This window comes from Syngnathus typhle, unplaced genomic scaffold (assembly GCF_033458585.1).
Source record: "Syngnathus typhle isolate RoL2023-S1 ecotype Sweden unplaced genomic scaffold, RoL_Styp_1.0 HiC_scaffold_58, whole genome shotgun sequence".
Lineage (NCBI taxonomy): Eukaryota > Metazoa > Chordata > Actinopteri > Syngnathiformes > Syngnathidae > Syngnathus > Syngnathus typhle.
Window position 1 is genome coordinate 162,501 of NW_026871964.1, and position 23,362 is coordinate 185,862.

At 42.2% G+C, this 23,362-nt stretch overlaps 1 protein-coding gene across 3 annotated transcripts in view; it reads left to right on the forward strand.

Moving 5' to 3' along the window:
• The window catches only part of LOC133148320 (uncharacterized), a 4,232-nt gene extending 3,733 nt beyond the window's left edge, over positions 1 to 499 (forward strand). For all 3 annotated transcript variants that reach the window (XM_061271418.1, XM_061271417.1, XM_061271415.1), the window contains one exon: positions 63 to 499. In XM_061271418.1, the coding sequence (XP_061127402.1) occupies positions 63 to 151 (89 nt within the window). In that variant the 3' untranslated portion in view covers positions 152 to 499. The remainder of the gene's footprint in view (positions 1 to 62) is intronic.
• Positions 500 to 23,362: the final 22,863 nt, after the last annotated feature.

Consider the following 23,362-nt stretch of genomic DNA (forward strand, 5'->3'; position numbering starts at 1 on the left):
GATTTTATGTTACTGGACTTCAATTGTTCGTTCATTCTGTGTATTTCTTTTTCTTTTTAAAGTTGGGTTAAAGTCGATGGTGTTGAGTACAAAGGTGGACTTGTTGTTTGCAGTTCCATGGAGGAAGACATGCCAGTCTTTTGTCAAATAGATGATGTACTTCTGGTTGAAGATGACGTTTATTTTTTGACAAAAAAGCTATTTACAGAGATGTTTGTTGAACACCACCATGCCTTCAAAGTTTTACCAACTGAAGAGAGGTGTGTCATGAAAATGACTGAACTCAAATGTCACAAACCATTTGATATTCAAAGCTCATATGGTAAAGCAGATGAAAGTTTGTACATTATACCCTCGTTTATTATGTTTTAACTGACTGCATTGGGGGAAAGTTCTTAAAATAAATGGTAAGCAGATGGAGGTTTGTACATTATACCCTCATGTTTTAACTGACTGCATTGGGGGAAAAGTTAAAATAAATTGTGTTTTTGAAAATGCATTTTTCTTGGAATTGTCATTTTAATGGTTGTATTGTACGGTTTTTCTTTTAACTATGTAGTGTCAATTTAACCCAATTTAGGAAGTTAAAAAGGAGCTTTGATATAATGTAAATCGATAGTGCTAATTTAACCCAGTTTAGAGAGTTAAAAAGGAACTCTGATATAGTGTTAATGTAACTCGATATAGTGTTAATTTAACACAGTTTAGGGAGTTAAAAAGGAACTCTGATATAGTGTTAATGTAACTCGATATAGTATTAATTTAACACAGTTTAGGGAGTTAAAAAGGAACTCTGATATAGTGTTAATGTAACTCGATATAGTGTTAATTCAACCCAGTCTAGGGAGTTAAAAAGTAACTCTGATATAGTGTTAATGTAACTCGATATAGTGTTAATTCAACCCAGTCTAGGGAGTTAAAAAGTAACTCTAGGTACAGTGTTAAATAATTAACTATTTTGAAAGTGTTAATTTAACTCTGTAGAGTGTGGAGCTATATAAACCCGCAAAAAGTGTTAAAATTGACTCTGTGGGAGTTGATTCAACACTCCAGTTTTTGCTGTGCAGTGAATAACTCGGCACTCTAAAGCACCCGAGAGCGTTTTTTTCGATGCCAACCTAACCAGAGTGACGGGAGAGGCACAATTCAGAAAAAGCGCTCAGCTCGCTGAGAAAATGCGATTTAAGCAATAAAATTAAAAATGCTTATAAAACATAAACCAAACGTTGGAGGTGGTCATTTCTTCATGCGCAGTGATAAACTCGGCACTCTAAAGCACCCGAGAGCGTTTTTGTCGATGCCAACCTAACCAGAGTGACGGGAGCGGCACAATTCAGAAAAAGTGCTCCGCTCGCCGAGAAAATGCGATTTAAGCAATAAAATTAAAAATGCTTATAAAACATAAACCAAACGTTGGAGGTGGTCATTTCTTCATGCGCAGTGATAAACTCGGCACTCTAAAGCACCCGAGAGCGTTTTTTTCGATGCCAACCTAACCAGAGTGACGGGAGCGGCACAATTCAGAAAAAGCGCTCAGCTCGCCGAGAAAATGCGATTTAAGCAATAAAATTAAAAATGCTTATAAAACATAAACCAAACGTTGGAGGTGGTCATTTCTTCATGCGCAGTGATAAACTCGGCACTCTAAAGCACCCGAGAGCGTTTTTTTCGATGCCAACCTAACCAGAGTGACGGGAGCGGCACAATTCAGAAAAACTGCTCAGCTCGCCGAGAAAATGCGATTCAAGCAATAAAATTAAAAATGCTTATTAAACATAAACCAAACGTTGGAGGTCGTCATTTCTTCATGCGCAGTGAATAACTCGGCACTCTAAAGCACCCGAGAGCGTTTTTTTCGATGCCAACCTAACCAGAGTGACGGGAGCGGCACAATTCAGAAAAAGTGCTCAGCTCGCCGAGAAAATGCGATTTAAGCAATAAAATTAAAAATGCTTATAAAACATAAACCAAACGTTGGAGGTGGTCATTTCTTAATGCGCAGTAATAAACTCGGCACTCTAAAGCACCCGAGAGCGTTTTTTTCGATGCCAACCTAACCAGAGTGACGGGAGCGGCACAATTCAGAAAAAGTGCTCAGCTCGCCGAGAAAATGCGATTTAAGCAATAAAATTAAAAATGCTTATTAAACATAAACCAAACGTTGGAGGTGGTCATTTCTTCATGCGCAGTGAATAACTCGGCACTCTAAAGCACCCGATAGCGTTTTTTTCGATGCCAACCTAACCAGAGTGACGGGAGCGGCACAATTCAGAAAAAGTGCTCAGCTCGCCGAGAAAATGCGATTTAAGCAATAAAATTAAAAATGCTTATAAAACATAAACCAAACGTTGGAGGTGGTCATTTCTTAATGCGCAGTAATAAACTCGGCACTCTAAAGCACCCGAGAGCGTTTTTTTCGATGCCAACCTAACCAGAGTGACGGGAGCGGCACAATTCAGAAAAAGTGCTCAGCTCGCCGAGAAAATGCGATTTAAGCAAAAAAATTAAAAATGCTTATAAAACATAAACCAAACGTTGGAGGTGGTCATTTCTTAATGCGCAGTAATAAACTCGGCACTCTAAAGCACCCGAGAGCGTTTTTTTCGATGCCAACCTAACCAGAGTGACGGGAGCGGCACAATTCAGAAAAAGCGCTCAGCTCGCCGAGAAAATGCGATTTAAGCAATAAAATTAAAAATGCTTATAAAACATAAACCAAACGTTGGAGGTGGTCATTTCTTCATGCGCAGTGATAAACTCGGCACTCTAAAGCACCCGAGAGCGTTTTTTTCGATGCCAACCTAACCAGAGTGACGGGAGCGGCACAATTCAGAAAAAGTGCTCAGCTCGCCGAGAAAATGCGATTTAAGCAATAAAATTAAAAATGCTTATAAAACATAAACCAAACGTTGGAGGTGGTCATTTCTTCATGCGCAGTGATAAACTCGGCACTCTAAAGCACCCGAGAGCGTTTTTTTCGATGCCAACCTAACCAGAGTGACGGGAGCGGCACAATTCAGAAAAAGTGCTCAGCTCGCCGAGAAAATGCGATTTAAGCAATAAAATTAAAAATGCTTATAAAACATAAACCAAACGTTGGAGGTGGTCATTTCTTAATGCGCAGTAATAAACTCGGCACTCTAAAGCACCCGAGAGCGTTTTTTTCGATGCCAACCTAACCAGAGTGACGGGAGCGGCACAATTCAGAAAAAGCGCTCAGCTCGCCGAGAAAATGCGATTTAAGCAATAAAATTAAAAATGCTTATAAAACATAAACCAAACGTTGGAGGTGGTCATTTCTTCGTGCGCAGTGAATAACTCGGCACTCTAAAGCACCCGAGAGCGTTTTTTTCGATGCCAACCTAACCAGAGTGACGGGAGCGGCACAATTCAGAAAAAGCGCTCAGCTCGCCGAGAAAATGCGATTTAAGCAATAAAATAAAAAATGCTTATAAAACATAAACCAAACGTTGGAGGTGGTCATTTCTAAATGCGCAGTAATAAACTCGGCACTCTAAAGCACCCGACAGCGTTTTTTTCGATGCCAACCTAACCAGAGTGACGGGAGCGGCACAATTCAGAAAAAGTGCTCAGCTCGCCGAGAAAATGCGATTTAAGCAATAAAATTAAAAATGCTTATTAAACATAAACCAAACGTTGGAGGTGGTCATTTCTTCATGCGCAGTGAATAACTCGGCACTCTAAAGCACCCGAGAGCGTTTTTTTCGATGCCAACCTAACCAGAGTGACGGGAGCGGCACAATTCAGAAAAAGCGCTCAGCTCGCCGAGAAAATGCGATTTAAGCAATAAAATTAAAAATGCTTATTAAACATAAACCAAACGTTGGAGGTGGTCATTTCTTCATGCGCAGTGAATAACTCGGCACTCTAAAGCACCCGAGAGCGTTTTTTTCGATGCCAACCTAACCAGAGTGACGGGAGCGGCACAATTCAGAAAAAGCGCTCAGCTCGCCGAGAAAATGCGATTTAAGCAATAAAATTAAAAATGCTTATAAAACATAAACCAAACGTTGGAGGTGGTCATTTCTTATGCGCAGTGATAAACTCGGCACTCTAAAGCACCCGAGAGCGTTTTTTTCGATGCCAACCTAACCAGAGTGACGGGAGCGGCACAATTCAGAAAAAGTGCTCAGCTCGCCGAGAAAATGCGATTTAAGCAATAAAATTAAAAATGCTTATAAAACATAAACCAAACGTTGGAGGTGGTCATTTCTTAATGCGCAGTAATAAACTCGGCACTCTAAAGCACCCGAGAGCGTTTTTTTCGATGCCAACCTAACCAGAGTGACGGGAGAGGCACAATTCAGAAAAAGCGCTCAGCTCGCCGAGAAAATGCGATTTAAGCAATAAAATTAAAAATGCTTATAAAACATAAACCAAACGTTGGAGGTGGTCATTTCTTAATGCGCAGTAATAAACTCGGCACTCTAAAGCACCCGAGAGCGTTTTTTTCGATGCCAACCTAACCAGAGTGACGGGAGCGGCACAATTCAGAAAAAGCGCTCAGCTCGCCGAGAAAATGCGATTTAAGCAATAAAATTAAAAATGCTTATAAAACATAAACCAAACGTTGGAGGTGGTCATTTCTTAATGCGCAGTAATAAACTCGGCACTCTAAAGCACCCGAGAGCGTTTTTTTCGATGCCAACCTAACCAGAGTGACGGGAGCGGCACAATTCAGAAAAAGTGCTCAGCTCGCCGAGAAAATGCGATTTAAGCAATAAAATTAAAAATGCTTATAAAACATAAACCAAACGTTGGAGGTGCATTTCTTAATGCGCAGTAATAAACTCGGCACTCTAAAGCACCCGAGAGCGTTTTTTTCGATGCCAACCTAACCAGAGTGACGGGAGCGGCACAATTCAGAAAAAGCGCTCAGCTCGCCGAGAAAATGCGATTTAAGCAATAAAATTAAAAATGCTTATAAAACATAAACCAAACGTTGGAGGTGGTCATTTCCTAATGCGCAGTAATAAACTCGGCACTCTAAAGCACCCGAGAGCGTTTTTTTCGATGCCAACCTAACCAGAGTGACGGGAGCGGCACAATTCAGAAAAAGTGCTCAGCTCGCCGAGAAAATGCGATTTAAGCAATAAAATTAAAAATGCTTATTAAACATAAACCAAACGTTGGAGGTGGTCATTTCTTCATGCGCAGTGAATAACTCGGCACTCTAAAGCACCCGAGAGCGTTTTTTTCGATGCCAACCTAACCAGAGTGACGGGAGCGGCACAATTCAGAAAAAGCGCTCAGCTCGCCGAGAAAATGCGATTTAAGCAATAAAATTAAAAATGCTTATTAAACATAAACCAAACATTGGAGGTGGTCATTTCTTCATGCGCAGTGAATAACTCGGCACTCTAAAGCACCCGAGAGCGTTTTTTTCGATGCCAACCTAACCAGAGTGACGGGAGCGGCACAATTCAGAAAAAGCGCTCAGCTCACCGAGAAAATGCGATTTAAGCAATAAATTTAAAAATGCTTATAAAACATAAACCAAACGTTGGAGGTGGTCATTTCTTCGTGCGCAGTGAATAACTCGGCACTCTAAAGCACCCGAGAGCCTTTTTTTCGATGCCAACCTAACCAGAGTGACGGGAGCGGCACAATTCAGAAAAAGGTCTCAGCTCGCCGAGAAAATGCGATTTAAGCAAAAAAATTAAAAATGCTTATAAAACATAAACCAAACGTTGGAGGTGGTCATTTCTTAATGCGCAGTAATAAACTCGGCACTCTAAAGCACCCGAGAGCGTTTTTTTCGATGCCAACCTAACCAGAGTGACGGGAGCGGCACAATTCAGAAAAAGTGCTCAGCTCGCCGAGAAAATGCGATTTAAGCAATAAAATTAAAAATGCTTATTAAACATAAACCAAACGTTGGAGGTGGTCATTTCTTCATGCACAGTGAATAACTCGGCACTCTAAAGCACCCGAGAGCGTTTTTTTCGATGCCAACCTAACCAGAGTGACGGGAGCGGCACAATTCAGAAAAAGCGCCCAGCTCGCCGAGAAAATGCGATTTAAGCAATAAAATTAAAAATGCTTATTAAACATAAACCAAACGTTGGAGGTGGTCATTTCTTCATGCGCAGTGAATAACTCGGCACTCTAAAGCACCCGAGAGCGTTTTTTTCGATGCCAACCTAACCAGAGTGACGGGAGCGGCACAATTCAGAAAAAGCGCTCAGCTCGCCGAGAAAATGCGATTTAAGCAATAAAATTAAAAATGCTTATAAAACATAAACCAAACGTTGGAGGTGGTCATTTCTTCATGCGCAGTGATAAACTCGGCACTCTAAAGCACCCGAGAGCGTTTTTTTCGATGCCAACCTAACCAGAGTGACGGGAGCGGCACAATTCAGAAAAAGTGCTCAGTTCGCCGAGAAAATGCGATTTAAGCAATAAAATTAAAAATGCTTATAAAACATGAACCAAACGTTGGAGGGGGTCATTTCTTCATGCGCAGTGAATAACTCGGCACTCTAAAGCACCCGATAGCGTTTTTTTCGATGCCAACCTAACCAGAGTGACGGGAGCGGCACAATTCAGAAAAAGTGCTCAGCTCGCCGAGAAAATGCGATTTAAGCAATAAAATTAAAAATGCTTATAAAACATAAACCAAACGTTGGAAGTGGTCATTTCTTCATGCGCAGTGATAAACTCGGCACTCTAAAGCACCCGAGAGCGTTTTTTTCGATGCCAACCTAACCAGAGTTACGGGAGCGGCACAATTCAGAAAAAGTGCTCAGCTCGCCGAGAAAATGCGATTTAAGCAATAAAATTAAAAATGCTTATAAAACATAAACCAAACGTTGGAGGTGGTCATTTCTTAATGCGCAGTAATAAACTCGGCACTCTAAAGCACCCGAGAGCGTTTTTTTCGATGCCAACCTAACCAGAGTGACGGGAGCGGCACAATTCAGAAAAAGTGCTCAGCTCGCCGAGAAAATGCGATTTAAGCAATAAAATTAAAAATGCTTATAAAACATAAACCAAACGTTGGAGGTGGTCATTTCTTCGTGCGCAGTGAATAACTCGGCACTCTAAAGCACCCGAGAGCGTTTTTTTCGATGCCAACCTAACCAGAGTGACGGGAGCGGCACAATTCAGAAAAAGTGCTCAGCTCGCCGAGAAAATGCGATTTAAGCAATAAAATTAAAAATGCTTATAAAACATAAACCAAACGTTGGAGGTGGTCATTTCTTAATGCGCAGTAATAAACTCGGCACTCTAAAGCACCCGAGAGCGTTTTTTTTCGATGCCAACCTAACCAGAGTGACGGGAGCGGCACAATTCAGAAAAAGTGCTCAGCTCGCCGAGAAAATGCGATTTAAGCAATAAAATTAAAAATGCTTATTAAACATAAATCAAAGGTTGGAGGTGGTCATTTCTTCATGCGCAGTGAATAACTCGGCACTCTAAAGCACCCGAGAGCGTTTTTTTCGATGCCAACCTAACCAGAGTGACGGGAGCGGCACAATTCAGAAAAAGCGCTCAGCTCGCCGAGAAAATGCGATTTAAGCAATAAAATTAAAAATGCTTATAAAACATAAACCAAACGTTGGAGGTGGTCATTTCTTCGTGCGCAGTGAATAACTCGGCACTCTAAAGCACCCGAGAGCGTTTTTTTCGATGCCAACCTAACCAGAGTGACGGGAGCGGCACAATTCAGAAAAAGTGCTCAGCTCGCCGAGAAAATGCGATTTAAGCAATAAAATTAAAAATGCTTATAAAACATAAACCAAACGTTGGAGGTGGTCATTTCTTAATGCGCAGTAATAAACTCGGCACTCTAAAGCACCCGAGAGCGTTTTTTTCGATGCCAACCTAACCAGAGTGACGGGAGCGGCACAATTCAGAAAAAGTGCTCAGCTCGCCGAGAAAATGCGATTTAAGCAATAAAATTAAAAATGCTTATTAAACATAAACCAAACGTTGGAGGTGGTCATTTCTTCATGCGCAGTGAATAACTCGGCACTCTAAAGCACCCGAGAGCGTTTTTTTCGATGCCAACCTAACCAGAGTGACGGGAGCGGCACAATTCAGAAAAAGCGCTCAGCTCGCCGAGAAAATGCGATTTAAGCAATAAAATTAAAAATGCTTATTAAACATAAACCAAACGTTGGAGGTGGTCATTTCTTCATGCGCAGTGAATAACTCGGCACTCTAAAGGACCCGAGAGCGGTTTTTTCGATGCCAACCTAACCAGAGTGACGGGAGCGGCACAATTCAGAAAAAGTGCTCAGCTCGCCGAGAAAATGCGATTTAACAATACAATTAAAAATGCTTATAAAACATAAACCAAACGTTGGAGGTGGTCATTTCTTCATGCGCAGTGAATAACTCGGCACTCTAAAGCACCCGAGAGCGTTTTTTTCGATGCCAACCTAACCAGAGTGACGGGAGCGGCACAATTCAGAAAAAGCGCTCAGCTCGCCGAGAAAATGCGATTTAAGCAATAACATTAAAAATGCTTATTAAACATAAACCAAACGTTGGAGGTGGTCATTTCTTCATGCGCAGTGAATAACTCGGCACTCTAAAGCACCCGAGAGCGTTTTTTTCGATGCCAACCTAACCAGAGTGACGGGAGCGGCACAATTCAGAAAAAGCGCTCAGCTCGCCGAGAAAATGCGATTTAAGCAATAAAATTAAAAATGCTTATAAAACATAAACCAAACGTTGGAGGTGGTCATTTCTTATGCGCAGTGATAAACTCGGCACTCTAAAGCACCCGAGAGCGTTTTTTTCGATGCCAACCTAACCAGAGTGACGGGAGCGGCACAATTCAGAAAAAGTGCTCAGCTCGCCGAGAAAATGCGATTTAAGCAATAAAATTAAAAATGCTTATAAAACATAAACCAAACGTTGGAGGTGGTCATTTCTTAATGCGCAGTAATAAACTCGGCACTCTAAAGCACCCGAGAGCGTTTTTTTCGATGCCAACCTAACCAGAGTGACGGGAGCGGCACAATTCAGAAAAAGCGCTCAGCTCGCCGAGAAAATGCGATTTAAGCAATAAAATTAAAAATGCTTATAAAACATAAACCAAACGTTGGAGGTGGTCATTTCTTAATGCGCAGTAATAAACTCGGCACTCTAAAGCACCCGAGAGCGTTTTTTTCGATGCCAACCTAACCAGAGTGACGGGAGCGGCAGAATTCAGAAAAATTGCTCAGCTCGCCGAGAAAATGCGATTTAAGCAATAAATTTAAAAATGCTTATAAAACATAAACCAAACGTTGGAGGTGGTCATTTCTTCATGCGCAGTGATAAACTCGGCACTCTAAAGCACCCGAGAGCGTTTTTTTCGATGCCAACCTAACCAGAGTGACGGGAGCGGCACAATTCAGAAAAAGTGCTCAGCTCGCCGAGAAAATGCGATTTAAGCAATAAAATTAAAAATGCTTATAAAACATAAACCAAACGTTGGAGGTGGTCATTTCTTAATGCGCAGTAATAAACTCGGCACTCTAAAGCACCCGAGAGCGTTTTTTTCGATGCCAACCTAACCAGAGTGACGGGAGCGGCACAATTCAGAAAAAGTGCTCAGCTCGCCGAGAAAATGCGATTTAAGCAATAAAATTAAAAATGCTTATAAAACATAAACCAAACGTTGGAGGTGGTCATTTCTTCATGCGCAGTGAATAACTCGGCACTCTAAAGCACCCGAGAGCGTTTTTTTCGATGCCAACCTAACCAGAGTGACGGGAGCGGCACAATTCAGAAAAAGCGCTCAGCTCGCCGAGAAAATGCGATTTAAGCAATAAATTTAAAAATGCTTATAAAACATAAACCAAACGTTGGAGGTGGTCATTTCTTCGTGCGCAGTGAATAACTCGGCACTCTAAAGCACCCGAGAGCCTTTTTTTCGATGCCAACCTAACCAGAGTGACGGGAGCGGCACAATTCAGAAAAAGCGCTCAGCTCGCCGAGAAAATGCGATTTAAGCAATAAAATTAAAAATGCTTATAAAACATAAACCAAACGTTGGAGGTGGTCATTTCTTCATGCGCAGTGATAAACTCGGCACTCTAAAGCACCCGAGAGCGTTTTTTTTCGATGCCAACCTAACCAGAGTGACGGGAGCGGCACAATTCAGAAAAAGTGCTCAGCTCGCCGAGAAAATGCGATTCAAGCAATAAAATTAAAAATGCTTATTAAACATAAACCAAACGTTGGAGGTGGTCATTTCTTCATGCGCAGTGAATAACTCGGCACTCTAAAGCACCCGAGAGCGTTTTTTTCGATGCCAACCTAACCAGAGTGACGGGAGCGGCACAATTCAGAAAAAGTGCTCAGCTCGCCGAGAAAATGCGATTTAAGCAATAAAATTAAAAATGCTTATAAAACATAAACCAAACGTTGGAGGTGGTCATTTCTTAATGCGCAGTAATAAACTCGGCACTCTAAAGCACCCGAGAGCGTTTTTTTCGATGCCAACCTAACCAGAGTGACGGGGGCGGCACAATTCAGAAAAAGTGCTCAGCTCGCCGAGAAAATGCGATTTAAGAATTAAAAATGCTTATTAAACATAAACCAAACGTTGGAGGTGGTCATTTCTTCATGCGCAGTGATAAACTCGGCACTCTAAAGCACCCGAGAGCGTTTTTTTCGATGCCAACCTAACCAGAGTGACGGGAGCGGCACAATTCAGAAAAAGTGCTCAGCTCGCCGAGAAAATGCGATTTAAGCAATAAAATTAAAAATGCTTATAAGACATAAACCAAACGTTGGAGGTGGTCATTTCTTAATTCGCAGTAATAAACTCGGCACTCTAAAGCACCCGAGAGCGTTTTTTTCGATGCCAACCTAACCAGAGTGACGGGAGCGGCACAATTCAGAAAAAGTGCTCAGCTCGCCGAGAAAATGCGATTTAAGCAATAAAATTAAAAATGCTTATTAAACATAAACCAAACGTTGGAGGTGGTCATTTCTTCATGCGCAGTGAATAACTCGGCACTCTAAAGCACCCGAGAGCGTTTTTTTCGATGCCAACCTAACCAGAGTGACGGGAGCGGCACAATTCAGAAAAAGCGCTCAGCTCGCCGAGAAAATGCGATTTAAGCAATAAAATTAAAAATGCTTATAAAACATAAACCAAACGTTGGAGGTGGTCATTTCTTCATGCGCAGTGATAAACTCGGCACTCTAAAGCACCCGAGAGCGTTTTTTTCGATGCCAACCTAACCAGAGTGACGGGAGCGGCACAATTCAGAAAAAGTGCTCAGCTCGCCGAGAAAATGCGATTTAAGCAATAAAATTAAAAATGCTTATAAAACATAAACCAAACGTTGGAGGTGGTCATTTCTTCATGCGCAGTGAATAACTCGGCACTCTAAAGCACCCGAGAGCGTTTTTTTCGATGCCAACCTAACCAGAGTGACGGGAGCGGCACAATTCAGAAAAAGTGCTCAGCTCGCCGAGAAAATGCGATTTAAGCAATAAAATTAAAAATGCTTATAAAACATAAACCAAACGTTGGAGGTGGTCATTTCTTCGTGCGCAGTGAATAACTCGGCACTCTAAAGCACCCGAGAGCGTTTTTTTCGATGCCAACCTAACCAGAGTGACGGGAGCGGCACAATTCAGAAAAAGTGCTCAGCTCGCCGAGAAAATGCGATTTAAGCAATAAAATTAAAAATGCTTATAAAACATAAACCAAACGTTGGAGGTGGTCATTTCTTAATGCGCAGTAATAAACTCGGCACTCTAAAGCACCCGAGAGCGTTTTTTTCGATGCCAACCTAACCAGAGTGACGGGAGCGGCACAATTCAGAAAAAGTGCTCAGCTCGCCGAGAAAATGCGATTTAAGCAATAAAACTAAAAATGCTTATAAAACATAAACCAAACGTTGGAGGTGGTCATTTCTTCATGCGCAGTGAATAACTCGGCACTCTAAAGCACCCGAGAGCGTTTTTTTCGATGCCAACCTAACCAGAGTGACGGGAGCGGCACAATTAAGAAAAAGCGCTCAGCTCGCCGAGAAAATGCGATTTAAGCAATAAATTTAAAAATGCTTATAAAACATAAACCAAACGTTGGAGGTGGTCATTTCTTCGTGCGCAGTGAATAACTCGGCACTCTAAAGCACCCGAGAGCCTTTTTTTCGATGCCAACCTAACCAGAGTGACGGGAGCGGCACAATTCAGAAAAAGTGCTCAGCTCGCCGAGAAAATGCGATTTAAGCAATAAAATTAAAAATGCTTATAAAACATAAACCAAACGTTGGAGGTGGTCATTTCTTAATGCGCTGTAATAAACTCGGCACTCTAAAGCACCCGAGAGCGTTTTTTTCGATGCCAACCTAACCAGAGTGACGGGAGCGGCACAATTCAGAAAAAGTGCTCAGCTCGCCGAGAAAATGCGATTTAAGCAATAAAATTAAAAATGCTTATTAAACATAAACCAAACGTTGGAGGTGGTCATTTCTTCATGCGCAGTGAATAACTCGGCACTCTAAAGCACCCGAGAGCGTTTTTTTCGATGCCAACCTAACCAGAGTGACGGGAGCGGCACAATTCAGAAAATGCGCTCAGCTCGCCGAGAAAATGCGATTTAAGCAATAAAATTAAAAATGCTTATAAAACATAAACCAAACGTTGGAGGTGGTCATTTCATCATGCGCAGTGAATAACTCGGCACTCTAAAGCACCCGAGAGCGTTTTTTTCGATGCCAACCTAACCAGAGTGACGGGAGCGGCACAATTCAGAAAAAGCGCTCAGCTCGCCGAGAAAATGCGATTTAAGCAATAAAATTAAAAATGCTTATAAAACATAAACCAAACGTTGGAGGTGGTCATTTCTTCATGCGCAGTGATAAACTCGGCACTCTAAAGCACCCGAGAGCGTTTTTTTCGATGCCAACCTAACCAGAGTGACGGGAGCGGCACAATTCAGAAAAAGTGCTCAGCTCGCCGAGAAAATGCGATTTAAGCAATAAAATTAAAAATGCTTATAAAACATAAACCAAACGTTGGAGGTGGTCATTTCTTCATGCGCAGTGAATAACTCGGCACTCTAAAGCACCCGAGAGCGTTTTTTTCGATGCCAACCTAACCAGAGTGACGGGAGCGGCACAATTCAGAAAAAGTGCTCAGCTCGCCGAGAAAATGCGATTTAAGCAATAAAATTAAAAATGCTTATAAAACATAAACCAAACGTTGGAGGTGGTCATTTCTTAATGCGCAGTAATAAACTCGGCACTCTAAAGCACCCGAGAGCGTTTTTTTCGATGCCAACCTAACCAGAGTGACGGGAGCGGCACAATTCAGAAAAAGTGCTCAGCTCGCCGAGAAAATGCGATTTAAGCAATAAAATTAAAAATGCTTATAAAACATAAACCAAACGTTGGAGGTGGTCATTTCTTAATGCGCAGTAATAAACTCGGCACTCTAAAGCACCCGAGAGCGTTTTTTTCGATGCCAACCTAACCAGAGTGACGGGAGCGGCACAATTCAGAAAAAGCGCTCAGCTCGCCGAGAAAATGCGATTTAAGCAATAAAATTAAAAATGCTTATAAAACATAAACCAAACGTTGGAGGTGGTCATTTCTTCGTGCGCAGTGAATAACTCGGCACTCTAAAGCACCCGAGAGCGTTTTTTTCGATGCCAACCTAACCAGAGTGACGGGAGCGGCACAATTCAGAAAAAGTGCTCAGCTCGCCGAGAAAATGCGATTTAAGCAATAAAATTAAAAATGCTTATAAAACATAAACCAAACGTTGGAGGTGGTCATTTCTTAATGCGCAGTAATAAACTCGGCACTCTAAAGCACCCGAGAGCGTTTTTTTCGATGCCAACCTAACCAGAGTGACGGGAGCGGCACAATTCAGAAAAAGTGCTCAGCTCGCCGAGAAAATGCGATTTAAGCAATAAAATTAAAAATGCTTATTAAACATAAACCAAACGTTGGAGGTGGTCATTTCTTCATGCGCAGTGAATAACTCGGCACTCTAAAGCACCCGAGAGCGTTTTTTTCGATGCCAACCTAACCAGAGTGACGGGAGCGGCACAATTCAGAAAAAGCGCTCAGCTCGCCGAGAAAATGCGATTTAAGCAATAAAATTAAAAATGCTTATTAAACATAAACCAAACGTTGGAGGTGGTCATTTCTTCATGCGCAGTGAATAACTCGGCACTCTAAAGCACCCGAGAGCGGTTTTTTCGATGCCAACCTAACCAGAGTGACGGGAGCGGCACAATTCAGAAAAAGTGCTCAGCTCGCCGAGAAAATGCGATTTAACAATACAATTAAAAATGCTTATAAAACATAAACCAAACGTTGGAGGTGGTCATTTCTTCATGCGCAGTGAATAACTCGGCACTCTAAAGCACCCGAGAGCGTTTTTTTCGATGCCAACCTAACCAGAGTGACGGGAGCGGCACAATTCAGAAAAAGCGCTCAGCTCGCCGAGAAAATGCGATTTAAGCAATAAAATTAAAAATGCTTATTAAACATAAACCAAACGTTGGAGGTGGTCATTTCTTCATGCGCAGTGAATAACTCGGCACTCTAAAGCACCCGAGAGCGTTTTTTTCGATGCCAACCTAACCAGAGTGACGGGAGCGGCACAATTCAGAAAAAGCGCTCAGCTCGCCGAGAAAATGCGATTTAAGCAATAAAATTAAAAATGCTTATAAAACATAAACCAAACGTTGGAGGTGGTCATTTCTTATGCGCAGTGATAAACTCGGCACTCTAAAGCACCCGAGAGCGTTTTTTTCGATGCCAACCTAACCAGAGTGACGGGAGCGGCACAATTCAGAAAAAGTGCTCAGCTCGCCGAGAAAATGCGATTTAAGCAATAAAATTAAAAATGCTTATAAAACATAAACCAAACGTTGGAGGTGGTCATTTCTTAATGCGCAGTAATAAACTCGGCACTCTAAAGCACCCGAGAGCGTTTTTTTCGATGCCAACCTAACCAGAGTGACGGGAGCGGCACAATTCAGAAAAAGCGCTCAGCTCGCCGAGAAAATGCGATTTAAGCAATAAAATTAAAAATGCTTATAAAACATAAACCAAACGTTGGAGGTGGTCATTTCTTAATGCGCAGTAATAAACTCGGCACTCTAAAGCACCCGAGAGCGTTTTTTTCGATGCCAACCTAACCAGAGTGACGGGAGCGGCAGAATTCAGAAAAATTGCTCAGCTCGCCGAGAAAATGCGATTTAAGCAATAAATTTAAAAATGCTTATAAAACATAAACCAAACGTTGGAGGTGGTCATTTCTTCATGCGCAGTGATAAACTCGGCACTCTAAAGCACCCGAGAGCGTTTTTTTTCGATGCCAACCTAACCAGAGTGACGGGAGCGGCACAATTCAGAAAAAGTGCTCAGCTCGCCGAGAAAATGCGATTTAAGCAATAAAATTAAAAATGCTTATAAAACATAAACCAAACGTTGGAGGTGGTCATTTCTTAATGCGCAGTAATAAACTCGGCACTCTAAAGCACCCGAGAGCGTTTTTTTCGATGCCAACCTAACCAGAGTGACGGGAGCGGCACAATTCAGAAAAAGTGCTCAGCTCGCCGAGAAAATGCGATTTAAGCAATAAAATTAAAAATGCTTATAAAACATAAACCAAACGTTGGAGGTGGTCATTTCTTAATGCGCAGTAATAAACTCGGCACTCTAAAGCACCCGAGAGCGTTTTTTTCGATGCCAACCTAACCAGAGTGACGGGAGCGGCACAATTCAGAAAAAGCGCTCAGCTCGCCGAGAAAATGCGATTTAAGCAATAAAATTAAAAATGCTTGTAAAACATAAACCAAACGTTGGAGGTGGTCATTTCTTCGTGCGCAGTGAATAACTCGGCACTCTAAAGCACCCGAGAGCGTTTTTTTCGATGCCAACCTAACCAGAGTGACGGGAGCGGCACAATTCAGAAAAAGTGCTCAGCTCGCCGAGAAAATGCGATTTAAGCAATAAAATTAAAAATGCTTATAAAACATAAACCAAACGTTGGAGGTGGTCATTTCTTCATGCGCAGTGATAAACTCGGCACTCTAAAGCACCCGAGAGCGTTTTTTTTCGATGCCAACCTAACCAGAGTGACGGGAGCGGCACAATTCAGAAAAAGTGCTCAGCTCGCCGAGAAAATGCGATTTAAGCAATAAAATTAAAAATGCTTATAAAACATAAACCAAACGTTGGAGGTGGTCATTTCTTCATGCGCAGTGAATAACTCGGCACTCTAAAGCACCCGAGAGCGTTTTTTTCGATGCCAACCTAACCAGAGTGACGGGAGCGGCACAATTCAGAAAAAGTGCTCAGCTCGCCGAGAAAATGCGATTTAAGCAATAAAATTAAAAATGCTTATAAAACATAAACCAAACGTTGGAGGTGGTCATTTCTTAATGCGCAGTAATAAACTCGGCACTTAAAGCACCCGAGAGCGTTTTTTTCGATGCCAACCTAACCAGAGTGACGGGAGCGGCACAATTCAGAAAAAGTGCTCAGCTCGCCGAGAAAATGCGATTTAAGCAATAAAATTAAAAATGCTTATAAAACATAAACCAAACGTTGGAAGTGGTCATTTCTTCATGCGCAGTAATAAACTCGGCACTCTAAAGCACCCGAGAGCGTTTTTTTCGATGCCAACCTAACCAGAGTGACGGGAGCGGCACAATTCAGAAAAAGTGCTCAGCTCGCCGAGAAAATGCGATTTAAGCAATAAAATTAAAAATGCTTATTAAACATAAACCAAACGTTGGAGGTGGTCATTTCTTCATGCGCAGTAATAAACTCGGCACTCTAAAGCACCCGAGAGCGTTTTTTTCGATGCCAACCTAACCAGAGTGACGGGAGCGGCACAATTCAGAAAAAGTGCTCAGCTCGCCGAGAAAATGCGATTTAAGCAATAAAATTAAAAATGCTTATAAAACATAAACCAAACGTTGGAGGTGGTCATTTCTTAATGCGCAGTAATAAACTCGGCACTCTAAAGCACCCGAGAGCGTTTTTTTCGATGCCAACCTAACCAGAGTGACGGGAGCGGCACAATTCAGAAAAAGTGCTCAGCTCGCCGAGAAAATGCGATTTAAGCAATAAAATTAAAAATGCTTATTAAACATAAACCAAACGTTGGAGGTGGTCATTTCTTCATGCGCAGTAATAAACTCGGCACTCTAAAGCACCCGAGAGCGTTTTTTTCGATGCCAACCTAACCAGAGTGACGGGAGCGGCACAATTCAGAAAAAGTGCTCAGCTCGCCGAGAAAATGCGATTTAAGCAATAAAATTAAAAATGCTTATAAAACATAAACCAAACGTTGGAGGTGGTCATTTCTTAATGCGCAGTAATAAACTCGGCACTCTAAAGCACCCGAGAGCGTTTTTTTCGATGCCAACCTAACCAGAGTGACGGGAGCGGCACAATTCAGAAAAAGCGCTCAGCTCGCCGAGAAAATGCGATTTAAGCAATAAAATTAAAAATGCTTATAAAACATAAACCAAACGTTGGAGGTGGTCATTTCTTCGTGCGCAGTGAATAACTCGGCACTCTAAAGCACCCGAGAGCGTTTTTTTCGATGACAACCTAACCAGAGTGACGGGAGCGGCACAATTCAGAAAAAGTGCTCAGCTCGCCGAGAAAATGCGATTTAAGCAATAAAATTAAAAATGCTTATAAAACATAAACCAAACGTTGGAGGTGGTCATTTCTTAATGCGCAGTAATAAACTCGGCACTCTAAAGCACCCGAGAGCGTTTTTTTCGATGCCAACCTAACCAGAGTGACGGGAGCGGCACAATTCAGAAAAAGTGCTCAGCTCGCCGAGAAAATGCGATTTAAGCAATAAAATTAAAAATGCTTATAAAACATAAACCAAACGTTGGAGGTGGTCATTTCTTCATGCGCAGTGAATAACTCGGCACTCTAAAGCACCCGAGAGCGTTTTTTTCGATGCCAACCTAACCAGAGTGACGGGAGCGGCACAATTCAGAAAAAGTGCTCAGCTCGCCGAGAAAATGCGATTTAAGCAATAAAATTAAAAATGCTTATAAAACATAAACCAAACGTTGGAGGTGGCCATTTCTTCGTGCGCAGTGAATAACTCGGCACTCTAAAGCACCCGAGAGCGTTTTTTTCGATGCCAACCTAACCAGAGTGACGGGAGCGGCACAATTCAGAAAAAGTGCTCAGCTCGCCGAGAAAATGCGATTTAAGCAATAAAATTAAAAATGCTTATAAAACATAAACCAAACGTTGGAGGTGGTCATTTCTTAATGCGCAGTAATAAACTCGGCACTCTAAAGCACCCGAGAGCGTTTTTTTCGATGCCAACCTAACCAGAGTGACGGGAGCGGCACAATTCAGAAAAAGTGCTCAGCTCGCCGAGAAAATGCGATTTAAGCAATAAAATTAAAAATGCTTATTAAACATAAACCAAACGTTGGAGGTGGTCATTTCTTCATGCGCAGTGAATAACTCGGCACTCTAAAGCACCCGAGAGCGTTTTTTTCGATGCCAACCTAACCAGAGTGACGGGAGCGGCACAATTCAGAAAAAGCGCTCAGCTCGCCGAGAAAATGCGATTTAAGCAATAAAATTAAAAATGCTTATAAAACATAAACCAAACGTTGGAGGTGGTCATTTCTTCATGCGCAGTGAATAACTCGGCACTCTAAAGCACCCGAGAGCGTTTTTTTCGATGCCAACCTAACCAGAGTGACGGGAGCGGCACAATTCAGAAAAAGTGCTCAGCTCGCCGAGAAAATGCGATTTAAGCAATAAAATTAAAAATGCTTATAAAACATAAACCAAACGTTGGAGGTGGTCATTTCTTAATGCGCAGTAATAAACTCGGCACTCTAAAGCACCCGAGAGCGTTTTTTTCGATGCCAACCTAACCAGAGTGACGGGAGCGGCACAATTCAGAAAAAGTGCTCAGCTCGCCGAGAAAATGCGATTTAAGCAATAAAACTAAAAATGCTTATAAAACATAAACCAAACGTTGGAGGTGGTCATTTCTTCATGCGCAGTGAATAACTCGGCACTCTAAAGCACCCGAGAGCGTTTTTTTCGATGCCAACCTAACCAGAGTGACGGGAGCGGCACAATTAAGAAAAAGCGCTCAGCTCGCCGAGAAAATGCGATTTAAGCAATAAATTTAAAAATGCTTATAAAACATAAACCAAACGTTGGAGGTGGTCATTTCTTCGTGCGCAGTGAATAACTCGGCACTCTAAAGCACCCGAGAGCCTTTTTTTCGATGCCAACCTAACCAGAGTGACGGGAGCGGCACAATTCAGAAAAAGTGCTCAGCTCGCCGAGAAAATGCGATTTAAGCAATAAAATTAAAAATGCTTATAAAACATAAACCAAACGTTGGAGGTGGTCATTTCTTAATGCGCTGTAATAAACTCGGCACTCTAAAGCACCCGAGAGCGTTTTTTTCGATGCCAACCTAACCAGAGTGACGGGAGCGGCACAATTCAGAAAAAGTGCTCAGCTCGCCGAGAAAATGCGATTTAAGCAATAAAATTAAAAATGCTTATTAAACATAAACCAAACGTTGGAGGTGGTCATTTCTTCATGCGCAGTGAATAACTCGGCACTCTAAAGCACCCGAGAGCGTTTTTTTCGATGCCAACCTAACCAGAGTGACGGGAGCGGCACAATTCAGAAAATGCGCTCAGCTCGCCGAGAAAATGCGATTTAAGCAATAAAATTAAAAATGCTTATAAAACATAAACCAAACGTTGGAGGTGGTCATTTCTTCATGCGCAGTGAATAACTCGGCACTCTAAAGCACCCGAGAGCGTTTTTTTCGATGCCAACCTAACCAGAGTGACGGGAGCGGCACAATTCAGAAAAAGCGCTCAGCTCGCCGAGAAAATGCGATTTAAGCAATAAAATTAAAAATGCTTATAAAACATAAACCAAACGTTGGAGGTGGTCATTTCTTCATGCGCAGTGATAAACTCGGCACTCTAAAGCACCCGAGAGCGTTTTTTTCGATGCCAACCTAACCAGAGTGACGGGAGCGGCACAATTCAGAAAAAGTGCTCAGCTCGCCGAGAAAATGCGATTTAAGCAATAAAATTAAAAATGCTTATAAAACATAAACCAAACGTTGGAGGTGGTCATTTCTTCATGCGCAGTGAATAACTCGGCACTCTAAAGCACCCGAGAGCGTTTTTTTCGATGCCAACCTAACCAGAGTGACGGGAGCGGCACAATTCAGAAAAAGTGCTCAGCTCGCCGAGAAAATGCGATTTAAGCAATAAAATTAAAAATGCTTATAAAACATAAACCAAACGTTGGAGGTGGTCATTTCTTAATGCGCAGTAATAAACTCGGCACTCTAAAGCACCCGAGAGCGTTTTTTTCGATGCCAACCTAACCAGAGTGACGGGAGCGGCACAATTCAGAAAAAGTGCTCAGCTCGCCGAGAAAATGCGATTTAAGCAATAAAATTAAAAATGCTTATAAAACATAAACCAAACGTTGGAGGTGGTCATTTCTTAATGCGCAGTAATAAACTCGGCACTCTAAAGCACCCGAGAGCGTTTTTTTCGATGCCAACCTAACCAGAGTGACGGGAGCGGCACAATTCAGAAAAAGCGCTCAGCTCGCCGAGAAAATGCGATTTAAGCAATAAAATTAAAAATGCTTATAAAACATAAACCAAACGTTGGAGGTGGTCATTTCTTCGTGCGCAGTGAATAACTCGGCACTCTAAAGCACCCGAGAGCGTTTTTTTCGATGCCAACCTAACCAGAGTGACGGGAGCGGCACAATTCAGAAAAAGTGCTCAGCTCGCCGAGAAAATGCGATTTAAGCAATAAAATTAAAAATGCTTATAAAACATAAACCAAACGTTGGAGGTGGTCATTTCTTAATGCGCAGTAATAAACTCGGCACTCTAAAGCACCCGAGAGCGTTTTTTTCGATGCCAACCTAACCAGAGTGACGGGAGCGGCACAATTCAGAAAAAGTGCTCAGCTCGCCGAGAAAATGCGATTTAAGCAATAAAATTAAAAATGCTTATTAAACATAAACCAAACGTTGGAGGTGGTCATTTCTTCATGCGCAGTGAATAACTCGGCACTCTAAAGCACCCGAGAGCGTTTTTTTCGATGCCAACCTAACCAGAGTGACGGGAGCGGCACAATTCAGAAAAAGCGCTCAGCTCGCCGAGAAAATGCGATTTAAGCAATAAAATTAAAAATGCTTATTAAACATAAACCAAACGTTGGAGGTGGTCATTTCTTCATGCGCAGTGAATAACTCGGCACTCTAAAGCACCCGAGAGCGGTTTTTTCGATGCCAACCTAACCAGAGTGACGGGAGCGGCACAATTCAGAAAAACTGCTCAGCTCGCCGAGAAAATGCGATTCAAGCAATAAAATTAAAAATGCTTATTAAACATAAACCAAACGTTGGAGGTCGTCATTTCTTCATGCGCAGTGAATAACTCGGCACTCTAAAGCACCCGAGAGCGTTTTTTTCGATGCCAACCTAACCAGAGTGACGGGAGCGGCACAATTCAGAAAAAGTGCTCAGCTCGCCGAGAAAATGCGATTTAAGCAATAAAATTAAAAATGCTTATAAAACATAAACCAAACGTTGGAGGTGGTCATTTCTTAATGCGCAGTAATAAACTCGGCACTCTAAAGCACCCGAGAGCGTTTTTTTCGATGCCAACCTAACCAGAGTGACGGGAGCGGCACAATTCAGAAAAAGTGCTCAGCTCGCCGAGAAAATGCGATTTAAGCAATAAAATTAAAAATGCTTATTAAACATAAACCAAACGTTGGAGGTGGTCATTTCTTCATGCGCAGTGAATAACTCGGCACTCTAAAGCACCCGATAGCGTTTTTTTCGATGCCAACCTAACCAGAGTGACGGGAGCGGCACAATTCAGAAAAAGTGCTCAGCTCGCCGAGAAAATGCGATTTAAGCAATAAAATTAAAAATGCTTATAAAACATAAACCAAACGTTGGAGGTGGTCATTTCTTAATGCGCAGTAATAAACTCGGCACTCTAAAGCACCCGAGAGCGTTTTTTTCGATGCCAACCTAACCAGAGTGACGGGAGCGGCACAATTCAGAAAAAGTGCTCAGCTCGCCGAGAAAATGCGATTTAAGCAAAAAAATTAAAAATGCTTATAAAACATAAACCAAACGTTGGAGGTGGTCATTTCTTAATGCGCAGTAATAAACTCGGCACTCTAAAGCACCCGAGAGCGTTTTTTTCGATGCCAACCTAACCAGAGTGACGGGAGCGGCACAATTCAGAAAAAGCGCTCAGCTCGCCGAGAAAATGCGATTTAAGCAATAAAATTAAAAATGCTTATAAAACATAAACCAAACGTTGGAGGTGGTCATTTCTTCATGCGCAGTGATAAACTCGGCACTCTAAAGCACCCGAGAACGTTTTTTTCGATGCCAACCTAACCAGAGTGACGGGAGCGGCACAATTCAGAAAAAGTGCTCAGCTCGCCGAGAAAATGCGATTTAAGCAATAAAATTAAAAATGCTTATAAAACATAAACCAAACGTTGGAGGTGGTCATTTCTTCATGCGCAGTGATAAACTCGGCACTCTAAAGCACCCGAGAGCGTTTTTTTCGATGCCAACCTAACCAGAGTGACGGGAGCGGCACAATTCAGAAAAAGTGCTCAGCTCGCCGAGAAAATGCGATTTAAGCAATAAAATTAAAAATGCTTATAAAACATAAACCAAACGTTGGAGGTGGTCATTTCTTAATGCGCAGTAATAAACTCGGCACTCTAAAGCACCCGAGAGCGTTTTTTTCGATGCCAACCTAACCAGAGTGACGGGAGCGGCACAATTCAGAAAAAGCGCTCAGCTCGCCGAGAAAATGCGATTTAAGCAATAAAATTAAAAATGCTTATAAAACATAAACCAAACGTTGGAGGTGGTCATTTCTTCGTGCGCAGTGAATAACTCGGCACTCTAAAGCACCCGAGAGCGTTTTTTTCGATGCCAACCTAACCAGAGTGACGGGAGCGGCACAATTCAGAAAAAGCGCTCAGCTCGCCGAGAAAATGCGATTTAAGCAATAAAATAAAAAATGCTTATAAAACATAAACCAAACGTTGGAGGTGGTCATTTCTAAATGCGCAGTAATAAACTCGGCACTCTAAAGCACCCGACAGCGTTTTTTTCGATGCCAACCTAACCAGAGTGACGGGAGCGGCACAATTCAGAAAAAGTGCTCAGCTCGCCGAGAAAATGCGATTTAAGCAATAAAATTAAAAATGCTTATTAAACATAAACCAAACGTTGGAGGTGGTCATTTCTTCATGCACAGTGAATAACTCGGCACTCTAAAGCACCCGAGAGCGTTTTTTTCGATGCCAACC